At 51.8% G+C, this 14,718-nt stretch overlaps 1 protein-coding gene across 6 annotated transcripts in view; it reads right to left on the reverse strand.

Moving 5' to 3' along the window:
* DAB2IP (DAB2 interacting protein) overlaps nt 1–14,718 on the reverse strand; it is a 259,030-nt gene that overhangs the window by 46,492 nt on the left and 197,820 nt on the right. For all 6 annotated transcript variants that reach the window (XM_084821269.1, XM_084821271.1, XM_084821267.1 and 3 more), the window contains one exon: nt 12,812–12,965. In XM_084821269.1, the coding sequence (XP_084677395.1) occupies nt 12,812–12,965 (154 nt within the window). Of the gene's footprint in view, nt 1–12,811; nt 12,966–14,718 lie in introns of those variants that run through there.

Consider the following 14,718-nt stretch of genomic DNA (forward strand, 5'->3'; position numbering starts at 1 on the left):
TGGCCCTATTATTTATATGGGGCTATTCACGTCCAGGGCACTTGGCCACAGCACATGCAGGGGGAAAATGGGCAGACAGGTCTCAGTAACAAGGAGCTTAGTTTAAATTTCAACAGTGGGGGGGGAACACAAGGAAGGAAAGCAAGAGGGTAGGGTCATCAAGGGATGAATGGGAGTAAAGGGGGCAGGCCGTGGCTCCGGGGCAGAGCCTCTGCTTTGCGTGCCAAAGGTCTTGGGTGCAATTGCCAGCAGAGCTCTGGCTAAAAGCACCAGGTTAGCAAGCGGTGTGGGGAGCCACTGCCAGTCTGGGTAGAACAACTTCTCAACTGTGCGGCCCCCAGATGTGTTGGATTGCAACTCCCGTCATCCCCAGGACTGATAGGAGTCCCAGCCCAGCACTCTGGAGGGCACCAGAGTGGGGAAGGCTGCTTTTGCAAGATCTCCTAAGATGAGGAGCAAAGAGGTGGGACTCCGGGGGATGCTTCTCCTCTCCGCCCACCCTTCCCAAAGCAGAGGGGCCTTTCACCCCCCTGCTTCCCAGGCCTCACCAAAAGGGAGCAGGGTGGGGCAGCCTCAGGCCTGCGGGTCCGATCCAGCCCTCTTGGCTTCCCCAGAAGGCCCACACTTTCCCCTGGCCCTGCCCCCTTTGCCCTGACTACCAATCGTTCGAGGGTTTCCCGGCTTTGTGAGTCCCCCTGCCCCATTCTAAAAGGCTGAAATGCCTCTGTGATGGCTGAGTGACTGACAGCAAGAGCTCTGAGCTAAACTAGGCGGGTCCTTGGGCCCTTTGGCCCTGCGGTGGAAATGCGGAAGACAGCGGCCATTCCAGGCGCTAGTGGTGCACAGCCATTGCTCTTCCTGCGCCTGGGCGTCCGGTTGGGCCTGTCGCCTCCAGTCAAGCAACGCTTCTCCTTCCTGTTGGGTCGCAGAGTCAGTTATCGGCTCGAGACGGAAAACCTGAGGCGCTTCCGGCGAGATCGCACGGCTGGCCCCTTGGCAGGAGACTCTGCTGGCCCGCTCCTCTGCCTCTGCAAGGGCGTGTGCGCGCGCCCGACATTCTTGGCGTACGGCCAGGGTAGGTGTGGGATTCCTAGGAGCAGAATAGTATGTCTGATCCCTGAGAGAGACTCCCAGGGTGGGGCTCAAGCCGGCGGGTCGGGAAAGGTGCTGCGCACCAGGCTGTTATCGGAGTGCCTTCCGTGGCCAGGCAGGTCGCGTTCCCGGCAAAGCTAGTGATCTGGCGTTGAGGGTCCTTGCGGCAATCGTTGTGTTTTGCTGTTCTGCTGCACCATTTTATTCTTGCTCTGTAAAACCTTCAGCCTCCTTCACCCACTGGGGTGTTCACTGTATTCCGAGTTCCAGGAAGAACCGTTGCCTCTTGGCAACACCAGCCCTGCCCACCCCAGAACGTGGCCCCAGTGAGCGTTTCCGAAGCGGATTTCGGCCCTCAGGCGGAGAGAGGCTCCGTGCCCTGCCTCAGATCTGGTGAAAGAGGCGGCGGCGTTTCCAGTGAACGAAGGTGAGCCCAGCAGTGACCAAGCCAGGTGCCTCCCTGAAGCTCAGTAGGAAGACGAATAAGGGATGGGTCTCCTCTCCTGTTTGCCCCCAGCATGCGGCCCCTGTCCCTGGAGATGATGGATCCACTCTGATCCACAGGAGGCGGCCATCGCTCCACTGCGCTTGTGAGAGTCCGGAGGCATCTGGCTGGAAACGGAATGCCGGACCAAGGGGGCCTTGGGTCTGGCCAGGAAGACGGCGTTCTCATCTGCACAAGGAAAGAGAGGGTGGGAAACCCATGCCGCTCAGATGAGTTAGGGCAGGGCTCCCCAGCCCTCGAGGGCTCAGTGGGCACACTGGGAATTTTGAGAGGCAGTCGTGGGCATTCTCACAAAGGGCTGCCATGGCGCGGCAGCTTGCCCATCCATACAATGGATGCCACGGTGGGGGCAGGGCTGCTCACAAAACCTGCGTTCCCCAGTAGGCACCCCGGGGAGACTAAACGAAAACTAACCCGCCCATGAAACTTGGTCCAAAGTGGGGGTGGGGGTTGTGCCTGAGCTCCAAAACACAGAACCACTCACTGAACCCAAATAAAGATGGTGCTGAAGGGTGGTGCTTCGCTTGGTGGCACGCCAGCCTACCAGGTTTTTTTTTTTATTAACGGAATTTAAAAACAAAGCGTAAGAAATAAAATAAAAGCCAGGAGGGACAGGGAGAGTGGCGGGCACCATGGGAGGTGTCTGCGGGCACAGCAGTGTCCACAGGAACCCCACTGGAGACCCCAGGGTTCGGTTGCTCAAGCAAAGAAGGCAAGAGGGTGCCAGACGCTGCACATCAAATCGCCACAGTGGTGCAAAAGAGGAGAGCCGGTGGAAATCCCAGAGAGAGACCCCAAACCCATGTTTCAACATCTGGCAACTCGAAGTAGGGGTAGTTATTTTTGCTAGAACTGCCAGTACTAGTCCATGATTGTGACTTTCTCCACCAGCGACTAAAGGTCACTTCTGCTGCCGGCATTTGCACTGGGGACTGCAGCCCGGCAATGCGCGCTTGCAGCAGAACCACGGCACTTGTGACAGTCCAGAGGTCGAGAAGAAACCGTTCCCGTTCAAGAGGAGCTACAAGCAGGGTGCTTGTGGGTGGGGTTGGTTGTTGTGTCTCCCACATTCACTAGGGATACAGACCTCACTGGGCCCTAGTAGCTTGACCGGCTCTTTGCCTTGCTGTCCCTTTCTCCACTGTGACTAGTTGCTGTCCTTGCCTTCCCTTTCTGTACACGTGGCTCACAGATCCTGTCCCTTGCTTTGCTTTTGCCTGTTCCAGACCCAACACGCCCCCAGCCTCGTTCTCTTGGCCGTTCTGGTCCCCTGCAACCTGCTCAGATCACCTTTGAGGAACTGACCTCACATGGCCTCATTTAGCTGCTTCAGCAAAACTTGCAAAACTTGCTCCGACAGTCGTCCCTGGTCAAGCCCCATCAATGTTATCGCCACCCCCCGGGCGGGACATCTTGTTAAAAACTATCCCTTTTCCTTCAGGACTCAACTCCTTCCCCCGAGTCTCTCTGGAACAGCCTCCCCCAGCTTGGTGCCTTCCAGATGTGCTGGACTATACCTTCCATCACCCATCACTGGATGATGGGAGTTGTGGTCTGACACATCTGGAGGGCGCCAAGTTGTGAGGGGGGAGCTGTTCTAGAAGTTACGTACTTCTGAGTGGTGGAGGGTGGGATGGATGCATCTTGCCCTTAGTTCGCACGCGCTATCAGTGCCTGTGCATGTACAGTGAGGTGCATGTACAGTGAGGCGCCCTGCAGTGCGCAGCTCGCTATTTCGCACCCTGCAGCTTCCCGAGATGTGTTCTGAGCGGCAGGGAGGGATCTGCTTCCGCCACGTGTCTTTCACCCACAATGAACAAATGCCACTCTGGCTTTCAAACGCGTGGAGGCGGGGGGGTTTCCCAGCATGCACTGGAGATGCTTCAAGCCTTCAGAAATGCACAGTGAGGAGGGAGCGATTTTTGCTTTTCTTGTTTCGACAATCGGGGTATTAAAGCACGTCCTTGTTTGCATCTGTGTAGCGCTGGAAGGCATCAATGCACTCCGAGGAAAACAAATGGTCTCACGCCCCGAGATCCAGACCTTTACTCAGAGCTGAAATGTGTCCAGGGGCGCAAATGCCCCTTTCCACTTCCGCCCCTTCCCCGAGGCCGGATTTGCAACTGGGAGAGATCTTGGACAAGGCCCTGGGACTTCTCCCTGGCCCTCTGTGTGGCTGAGCTTGCTGCATACATTTAAAAGACCTGCTCCCTGATACCCACCCCATGTTCAGCAGAAGCCCCCGCCTCTCCGCTTTTCCCGCCAGGCTCCTGGGAGGCTCTTGCAGCTGGCTTGGAGCTGGTGCTCAGCGCAAACTCCATCCCATGCAGTTCGCAGATGTCCTTCCCTAGAAAGCAATGGAGCCACGCCCCCCACCCCCCGCCTTCTGCAGTCCAGGCAGAGCGATGCCATAGTAAATCGCCTTGGCAGCCCCTGCTGGGCGCTCGGAGCCATTAGGGCCCTCCTGCGGTTGCGCCGGGCTGAAGGTCACACTAACTGCACTCCCTCCCCAGCCCTGGCGCTTGGCTTTCAGCCAGCACAGGTTGTCATGGCTGGAGCTGGAAGTTTGCTCCAGCCTGTGTCGAAATGGGGACCTTCACACACACCTCTGGCACACATCCCCTGCAGAGCGTCATTCCAGTGCATGGAAAGACTCTGTGCTCTTTGCTTCACACAATGTGTGCATTCCCACCCACCCACCCCCGCCTGTCCCACAAGTGCAAGTTTGTTCCACCCTGTTTCCACATCAGTTTGCGGACATTTACGTCCTCACAAAAATATGCCCACATTTCGTAAGCACAAAAACTCGGCGGCAATTTTCTACATATTTCCCCTTAATATGCACAATTCTTGCCAGCAATTTACCCCGCAATATAGGTCTTTCTGTGGGCTTAAAAAAGAGAGAACTGCATGGGAAAATTCAGAAGTGCGGAAGCGCCCCGAAGGATAATTATGCTCGGGTTCACGTATCCATGCTGGAAGCGCAAATCAATTCAGTTCGTGTTCAGATGCGCACCAGGCTCGTTTCCCCCCCACCTCTACTCAGGCCTTGAAAGCCATTCTGGGATTCATCTCATCGTCTGACAACTCTGGACAGCTAGGAAATCTTCTTTGGTTGGCAGCTATGAGGGCATCCGGTCCGTCTGTCTCCTCGCTGCGCCCGAGCCCCGGCTTCCGTGGGCACATTCTCAGGTGCTTTGGCTTGGTACACCTCGCGGTAAGTCGCGCTGCTTGATTAGACCAAAAAGTCCAGCTAGTCCAGCTTCCTCAAGTGGCCAGCCAGTTGCCTCAAGCCCGTGAGCAGGCCATGAAGAAAACGGCCCTCCCCTTCTGCTGTTTTGACTCCCCTACAACTGGCATTCGTGGCTAGCAGCCATTGACAGACCTCCCCTCTGAGAAGTACTCCACTCCTCTCTGCAAGTCAGCTTCATTGGTGGCCTTTGCATCGTATTGTGGTGGTGAGTTCCACAAGTTAATGACACGGTGTGTGAAGGAGTTGCTTCTGTTGTCGGTCCCGAATCTCAGACCAAAGTGGATCCATCCAGTCCAGCCATGGGTAACCACTGGTTCCCCATCTGGTATGCCAGCTTCTTCCGCAGCCTCCCCACACTATCCCCAGGCAAAGAAAAGCTCACTGGAGATTGCTGAGTGGTGAGAACGGGAGCTGAGAAATGCCTCCCCCGTCCTTGGCCAAACTGGACAGACAAGCTGTGGAGGGGATGCCGGAAAAGGGGCGCGAGTCTGTGTGAGGGAATATCAGGGGTGGGCAACTTGTGACCCTCCAGATGTTTGGCCTACAATTCCCATCAGCTTTCACCAGGGGCCATGCTGGCTAAGGCTGCTGGGAGTTGTAGGCCAAAATGTCTGGAGGGCTACAAGTTGCCCACTCCTGCTATGTAGGAATAGTGCGTGTCTGTGTGACTGGTGTGTGAGTGAGATGATCATGCCCACTTTGGGTTTTGGCCACGCTCACTGCTGACTTGTGGCCCTGGGGAGGTTTCCAGGGTGACAATCTGGCCCTCGGGCCCAAAGAGGTTCCCCACTTCTGATCCAGCCCTTGTCCTCTTCAAATCTGTCTAATCCTTTGGAAGCTGTCGGCCATCACCGTATTGCGTGGCAGCGAGTTCCACGGGTGAGCGAACGACGGTGTGAAGCCCTCGTTATTTCTGACGGTGCTGGCGCGAACACGAGTCCGCTTCGTTGGAGGACACCGACCCGGCAAGGAGGGGAGCAGGAGCAGGGAAAGAGGGAGAAAAGCGTCTCTCTGCCCACTTTCTCCACACTGTGCAGTTGTGCAAAGCTTGTTCGCATCCCCTGTTAGGCTGCAATCGTACATTCACCCTTACCCCCGGAGTAAACCCTACTGAACACGGTGGGATTTTCTTCTGAATGAACGAGCACAGGCTCACGCTGTTCGGGCGCCTATTTCCCTAAATGAAACGCCACCGGTTTTGCATGTCGGGGACTTGCTCCAGCCCTGGGGTTCCCTTTTCTATACCTCTGCTTTCGATGGTGCTGAGGCCTCTGTGCAAATGCCAGGGACCCTAATAAAGGGAAAACTGTAATCAAACCTGGATGTTTCTTTGAAAGATATGGGAGAAGGGGGAGGATAAATATAGGTATTAATTTACTGGGGCAAAATTCAATTAATGCGCGTGTGTGGGGTGTGGAATCATCAGTTTCTCAAATGTAACTTGTTTTCACTCATTATCCTCGTTCCATGGATGGGTAGCTTCCTCCACCAGGCAAAATTACCCTGCAATTTGCGCTTCCTGCCAAAAACAGGGGCTCTCCCGGGGGGGGGGGGGCAAGGAAGGCAGGCACTGCTGCGGCAATCCGACCTACTTATTGATGTGTGGCGTCCAACCTCTCCCAAGGATGGCAGAGGGGATGGTGGGGCTGGGGGAGAGAAGGGGCACGGATGCCAGGCATTGCAGCCGCATCCTGTATTGGCCAGGTGGAGCCAGGTGCTCGCCTGTGGGGTGGGGGCCAGGCAGCTGGGAGGGACGGGGGAAGAGCCTTGATGCCGGAGATTGAAGCTGGGACCTTCTGCGTACGAAGCAGGGGCTCTGTCCCTGAGCTATGGCCCTTCCCCTGCAAATGCCATAAGATCCTAGTCCTCATTGTTCCGAATAAAGTGCTAATTTAAATAAGAACATGGGAAGCTGCCTTCTAGTGAGTCAGACCCTGGGTCTATCTAGCCCAATACCGTCAACACTGACGGGCAGCAGCGGCTCTCCAGGGTTTCAGGCAGGAGTTTTTCCAGCCCTACCTGGAGATGCAGGGGATCTAGCCTGGGGCTTTCTGCATGCAAAGCATATATTCTACCACTGAGCCATGGTCCTTTCCCTAAAAAGAAAGTAAACTCTAGTCCTCATGATTCTAAATAAAGGACTGAATCAAACAGGAACATCAAAAGCTGCTTTATCCTGAGTCAGACCCTGGGTCCATCTCACCCAGTACTGTCGACACGGACTGGCAGCAACGACTCTCCAGGGTTTCAAGCAGGAATTTTTCCAGCCCTACCTGGAGATGCTGCCAGGGATCAAAACTGCGACCGTCTGCATGAGAAGCAGGGGCTCCACCACTGAGCTACAGTCCTTTCCTTGCTCTCCCTTGGAAGCTGTGTGGTGGTTCACCACACCCTTGCCGGCCTGGATGTTTGGAACATAAGAGAAGAGAGCTTTGCTGGATCCAACCAAAGGTCCATGTAATTCAGCACCGTGCTTCCCACAGGGGCCAAAGAGATGCCTCCAGCGTGCCCAGAGGCCAGGCACGAAGGTAAGAATCTTCTCCTCCTCTTGCTTCCCAGTAGCCTGTAGACTATCACTGCACATGGAGGTTCTATCACGCCATCATGACTAATAGCCACTTGCAGATCTCCTCTTCCATGAATATGTCTAATCCCGCTTTAAAGCCATGAGCACCTCTTGTAGCATCTAATTCTATGCATCAGTTACACCTCGTGTGGACTATTTTCTCTTCTCCTTCCAGGATCCGCTGCCAATCAGGTTCTAGCCTGCTGAGATCTGTATGCTGACTTGCTTGCGTCCACAGTTTTAGAAATATCCCTTTTAGAAGTACCATTCTGGTGAGTTGCAGTGGCTGGCATTCAAATCCCTCCGCCCAGCCAGGCAGTGTTTTAAAGCTACTCTCTTCCTGACACCATGGCCCAAAATCTCTGCCACAGGACCGCCACTGCTGTTGCTCAGGTAGGGCCGATCGCCCGTGCAGAGACCAGATCTATTGCCTGCAGGAGGACAGAAAAACCCACAGTGTGCTGCCGCAGAATTTGCCTTCCTGAGAATTGGGGCTATCCTCTTCGAGAACATTCATGTTTTTAGCCCTTATGGATATGAAATGCTTGCTGAAATCTCTGAAGCCAGACAGGGGTGGCTGAAAAAGTGCTCCTGTGGCTGAGGGTGGGGTTTCAACCCCTTTCCAGTTATTATTATTTTTTTTAAAAAAGATTATGCAAAACATTACAAATTATGCAAGACAAGAGACAGCATGCAAATCTGAATAATTTTTCATTCAGAGTGGTCCCAAGAATTCAGCTTCTCTTGGATTAACATGGCACAGAATGTTAATTATATTACAGAAGAGAAGACACGGTCCTGAGCCACCTTTCATCATGTATGTTGTCTTTGTGTATACTCTCTGCGTGTTTTTTATATTTTAAATTTTGCATACTGTGCTTTTAATGTTTTAACCTTTGTAAACTGCCCAGAGAGTTTTGGCTATGGGGCGGTACAGAAATGTTAATGATGATGAGGACATTGATGATGTTGATGCCTTACCTAACCTGGGGCCCTCCGGATGTGTGGACTACAACTCCTATAACTCCCCAGCAAGCATAGCTGGCTCTCCACACATCTGGAAGGCCTCACGTTGTGGAAGACTGTCATAATGGGAAAGAAAGATGTCAATTCTGCACTCATCTTCTGCAGCCCAGATAAATGGTGCAATTCAGGAGATTTGCATGTATTTGTTTTGCATAATCCCGAGAGCCACAGTTGATGCAACACAGACAGCCTAACTGGGCCTTTGCTGTAAAAAGGGTTGCTCCACCCATGCTATCTGGCTTCTGGTGGCCTCCCCTCAAAGGTGCCCCCCCCCGCCTCCATGCACGCAATGCATCAGTCAACCAGACTAACGGCCCCTTCCTAGCGTTGCACGCCCACACACTGACATGGCCTGGCGTCTCTGCCCCCAACTGCACAATTCAAGTGGGCAGGGAGCTGTTTTAGCCCGAGGGCTGAATGCCATTTCGGAGAAGCATTCGGGGGCCGCATTCCAGTGGTGGGTGGGGTCAAAGTCAAAAAAGGGTAGAGCCAAAGTACCCCAAGTTGCAGCATATTTTGGCTTACGGCTCTTACGGACGGTCACTGTGCCTTCGAAGAGGCATTTCAACCTTTCAGAATGGGTGGGAAAAGGTGCAAAGGCCAGGAAACCACCCAATGGTTGGCAGTTGGGGGGAAGGCAGCACGGCCACCTGGGAAACCCCGGAAGGCCGGATTGTGACCCCAGGTGGGCATTATTTGAGGTTCTGCATCGCCCGATTTAAAGGGTGGGGAGAATCCCATCCTACTTGTAATCAGTTTGGCAACGGGCACCTCTGATTTTGGGTGTGCTGTGCTGTGCTGTTTCAAACGCTGCTGTGACTCCTCCTCGAAATCTAGTGGGACAAAGGGTGGTAGATAAATACTGAAAATAAATAAAAGATGTGATCTTTGAAACTTCAGGAGGTGCAATGCCAACTTAAACGATTTCCACCTTCCTCTCTGTAATCTTAGGGGCTAGTGGCTTGCTTTTTAAAAAAGGCAGAAAGGAAAGTAAAATAAATGGGAGAGGTCCTTAGCAGGCATGGGTAGCAGGCAATCCCCCAGCACAAATCCTGTCTGCCTGGTCCCCAGCACAAATCCCGCCTTCGACACCCTCTCTCAGTGCTTGGGTGGGTCAGACTAACTTGATGGCTGTTCGCCTGAGCCTCTTTTCCGGGATGTCAGTTCAATTTTCTCAACTTTCCAATGCTTTTTAGCAAACAGAAGATTGTCACGTCTCCTGTCTGCCATCTCATCTGCCTTCAGTTTTTTCCCTAGTAGCCTGGCTTTCAAAAATCCTAATCTACATGGTGACGCTTGGGGGCTCTCTGCCCTCCACGCTAAGCCAGACTGACATGCCTCCCTCAACCCACATTTCTGTTGGCCCGAAGCAGCAAGGCAGAACCACAGAGCCCCAAAGACTCCGCGGTGCCAATAACCAACGAGGGAGGGGAGGGCAGGGTGAGGAACCGGGGGTGCTGGAGACCCACAGGGAGCGTTTGCAAGGGGCCCAAAAGGAAATGTCATTTTGAAAGAGATTTGGTAATCCAGGGTTGAAACCGCTCCCAGAGAAAAGTAGCAGGCATTTTAGGGAGCCTCACTGCATGCACGGGAAGGCAGAGTTCAATCACGCACGCCTCCCGCCGAAACGCAGCTAGCTTCCCTCAAGCTGGGAACGCAGCTGGATTAAAAAAAAAACATAAAAAATTGCTGTGTCTTAATTTAGCTTCTGGCAAGGTAACGAATCGGCGCGTGCCTGCCCACCTAAATCACTGAGGCGCATGTGTGTGAAGTGTGTGTGTGTTTATAAAGGTAATAGTCACAGCTGCATTTTGGGTAAAAAGGGAGAAGAGAAATTGTGACAATATCTGGGTCACAATATGGAATCCATGTAAGCAAAGGCTGGAAAACGCACTTTAGCCTTCCAACACTGGAAGAAAAAGAGGGTAGCCCGGATCTGGGTCATCGCTTAAATTCTGCATCCTCAATAAGGGAAGCAAATATATGCCACTCTCCTTATTTTGCATAAATTTATTCAGTGTCTGCTAGCAACACTGAATTCAGCGCAGAGCACTGAATGTCCCATTTCCTGACCACCAGTAGCTGGAATTTCACACTTCCTCTCACCCTGCCAAAGTTTCTCTCTATACCATATGGCAGCAGCGGGCAACCTGGTGCCCTCCAGATGTTTTAAACTACAACTCCCATCACCCCAAGCCAGCATAGCCAATGGTCAGAGATTCTGGGGGTTGTGGTCCAAAACCAATATCTGGAGGGCCCCAGGTTGCTGCCCCATCATGAGGACTAGCAACTTTATAGTGTGAAAGGTGCAATGATAACTGTGCTTCCTTTTGCCTCAGATACCCCCAGAATAATCTTTCCACAGTGCCAATGCAGGAAGCTGAAAAACCTCCCTGGGAGCAGCTCCTGGTCGTGAGGGCGCATGCTGCGGCCCCAATACGCAACCAAGCAGGCACGCAAACTGATTTCTTGCGCACACAGGCTGGATTGAAGCCGCCCACTTAACTTCTCCCATGGCCCTTTTCAGAAGTGCAATTACATCTGCATCCCTTCCCCCCGCCCCCACTTTTACAGCGCCCCTTAATCAGTTGCACTTGCAAGCAAAACGCCAGGCCCACCCCACCCCAGTTTACAAGCATATAATTTCAGTATTTTCCTGTGTCCTCCAAGCACCCTGTTTTGCCTTCGTGTGTGGAGTAAAACTGGTAAACAGCTCCGGATCAAAGGGTGTCTGTCTATCTATCAAATCTATCTTTCACCCAGCTCCATTTTGTCTTCCTTGAGTGCGACACAATCAAGGTGGTGTAATTTACCAGAGAGATTGAGAGAGAGAGAGAGAGAGAGAGAGAGAGAAAGAAAGAAAGAAAGAAAGAAAGAAAGAAAGAAAGAAATGATCTTTATTTTCTGAGCGTCCTTGCGATTGCTGGGCAGACGGCATCCTGGCGTGACCCTATGCCAATCTTTTCTTTTGAAAAAGATCCTTCCATTTCAGTCTCTGTTCATCCGAAAATCTCTCCCTCCTTTGCTTTCAAAAATAACCCACCTGCTGGTCGTTTCAACAGCAAAAGCACAGCAAAACATAACACCCAGCGGCTGCTATTAAGTGGTCTGTTTTAAATGCCACCGAATGATTAATTAAATTGGCATTCTGTACGTGCTCTTATTCAGGGCTAAATGGGTGCACTGAACCAAGGAGAGGTGAGGCTAAGGCAAGCACCACAAAGGAAAGAAACCAAAGCCTCCTTCAGCCACGGAAACAGGAGGTATTAAACTCCCATCATCCCATGCCAGGGATTCTGGAGTTGTAGTCCAACACATCTGGAAAGCATCTGGTTGGTAAAGGCTGTTCTAGACCATAAGAACACGAACAGTCCCGTTGGTTCAAACCAATGTCCCATCTAATCAGGATCCTGACTCTGGGAAGCCGACAAGGAGGGCAGGAAAGGAATAGCCCTCCCTGGTTTCACATCTCCAGCACTTCATACTCTCAGGTGGTCTGCTTCTGAACATGGAGGCTCCATTCCCCACTGCCAAAGTCCTATCTAATCTAGGGATGGTTTCATCTGTCAATTTCTGTTTCTCTCAGTGGCTGGGTTTACACAACACGACAAGCCAGAGCATGGGTTGAGTGTGGGCTGCCGCTGAATCGTGGGTTGCTGTGTTGTGTGAACCCAGCTGCACTAACAAACCATGGTTAACCTGAACAACCCACAGTTCACAACCCACCAACAAACCATGGGTTCTTCATGGTTAACAAAACCATGGCTTGTTAGCGTGGTTGGGTTCACACAACACAGCAACCCATGATTCAACAACCCACGATTCAACAACCCTTGGTTCAATGACGACCCACACTCAACTCATACTCAACCCGTGCTCTGGCTTGTCATGCTGTGCGAACCAGGTCAGAGTCTCACTTTCCCAACCTTACATCTGGTTTGTCCCAGACACTGAGTGTTAAAAAAAAAAATAGTTTGCATGAAAATTCCTACACATTTGTGCGCTCATTTCCCCTAAAACATACATTGCTGTATGCAGTTTTGCCTAATATGCACATGTTTGGGCAGGCAATCTTTCTAATACAACACATATATTAACACTGTTTTCACGAAGATACGCATTTGTGCATGCACACTTCCTCTTAACATACTCCATTGCAGTTCAACTCTATTGAAAAATCCGGGGCAGTGAGAATTGCGAAGGACAACGGAGTTTCAGTTTGCGTACTGGTCCAACAGTGTGACATTCGGTACGTCTGCATTAAAATGAGAACCAGGCAAATTTCTCCCCCATCCCATTCCTAGACCCGCATCCTGCTTCCCACGGTAACAAGCAAGCACCCCGCGGCCCCCCATTACATGCTGCTTACCTCGAAGCAATAATCCTGCCCCAGGATGCTGCTGTGCACAGGCTTAATGACCACTTCCTCCTCCATGCTGAGATCCAGGGCTTCCACCGCGCTACTTGGACTGAGCAGTGACTCGTGGGAGCGCGATTCTTTCAGCCTCGGCATTAGATGGGATCTAGAGGAAGGAAGAAAGGAAGGAAGGATCAGCAAAGTCTCCTCTCCTAATGGTCCGACACAGTACCTCCACCATTCATCCCGCACTTTTGGAGAGGGCCGAACGGCCATGGACAGCATCTCTTGGGGACAGGGTCAGGAAGAAGCATGCCAGGGTTACGTTTCAATGCTAGCCATGTATCGGTGGCTGCCAGGTACTCGACACACACCCCCGTTTTTGGACGCTCAGGCAGGCAGGAGAAACAGGAGACACGTGGCTGGTGGGGCTGGATGTGGCTTGGCGGATGGCAATTTGGGTAGTTTGGTGGCATGAGATTGTGCTGGGCATTCTGGAGAGGTTAGGGTTAATGGGACAGGACCGACTGCAGCTGATGCTTGTCCTCTAACTTAGGATGATGAATCTCGACCTTGCAGGCCAGATCAGGCCCCGGCCCCTCTTCCTCAGCCAGCAATCGCATGGCGGCTTCCCGACTTTTGGGCTGTCCTAAAACGCCTCTCCTGCGGCTGAGTTACTTTACGCTACAATATGCTGGTATTTTTTTATATTTTGGCCCTGCCCCCTGGTCTTTGGCCCACCCAGCCCTGGAGCGTGGCCCCCGAGAGCATCTCTGAAATCACATTTGGGCCCTCCGGGTGAAAAAGGCTCAACACTCCTGACTTCGGGTGCGTCACAAGAGGCGAAACTCCGGCCTGCCAGACCTTGTTGGGACTCTCAACTGCCTCAGCCCTATCTGACCCGGCTACTGAATTCCCTCCTAAACTAGGGACTCCCAACTCCCCACCTTTCATTCATTTATCTCATTTCTTTTTAAAATCATTTAATCCAGTGTTTCTCGCCACATCTTGTGGAAGTGCGTTCCTCAAATTAAATACACACAGCATTAAGTATTCTCTTTTTGTTTCTCCTGAACCTGATTTAAACCAGTTTTCACTGGGTGACCCCTGAGTTCTTGTATTGAGAGGGCAACACATTTCCCGGCACTCCACCATAATTTTACAGCCCTCTCTCATGCCCCTTCTTAATCACCTTCTCCCCATAAACTAAAGCCAAACAGAAAGAAACACTTTCTCCTTTCAGTCTTTTCAGTACTCAGCATGTTTAGTTGCAGTTTGCATATCCTCCAAGTCGCTCTCATCTATGTTCTTGCTAAGATCTGCCATTTGTTTCAAATGTTTATGAATCGATCTTCTGCAGAAGTACTCAAGGCATTGTACAGAGCAATTGAAGTTCCATAAAGAGGAAATGAAAACAAATTAAACCATAAAAGTATTTTTGTATTTTATTGTGTTTTATTATATAAAACCATCCTGGAAACATGAGCAAAGGGAGGTATATAACATTTAAAATAAATAAAAGTCAAGGTCAACCGTGAAAATGAGCGAGCTGCAGCCAATATTTTGTTGATAAGTTTATAATTGATACATTTATTTGATAGCCTGGTACATCAATTTGTATCTCTTGACCAGATGCTTGGGTGATAGACAATAAAACTGCAATAAGAACAAAATAATAACCCATAGGCTGGGCTCGGACATAACGCTAGGCCACGGCGGGTAAGCAGATAGAGCTGCCTGTGATGGGCTGGAGTGTCGCGTGTGGGGAGTTCCCCTGATTAAGCCACCCTCAGAACCCACGCTCTGCAGTAAGGGTTATTTTGCCTATGGTGGGTTAGCGTGCCAACTGTCGCACCAGCATGGGTTATGGAGCTGCAGCCGTTCTGCTCCTCTCACAAGATCTCTATTCCTGCAGCAAA

This window comes from Heloderma suspectum, chromosome 14 (genome assembly GCF_057233095.1).
Source record: "Heloderma suspectum isolate Gila_16-S chromosome 14, 16-S_ref, whole genome shotgun sequence".
Taxonomy (NCBI): Eukaryota; Metazoa; Chordata; class Lepidosauria; order Squamata; family Helodermatidae; genus Heloderma; species Heloderma suspectum.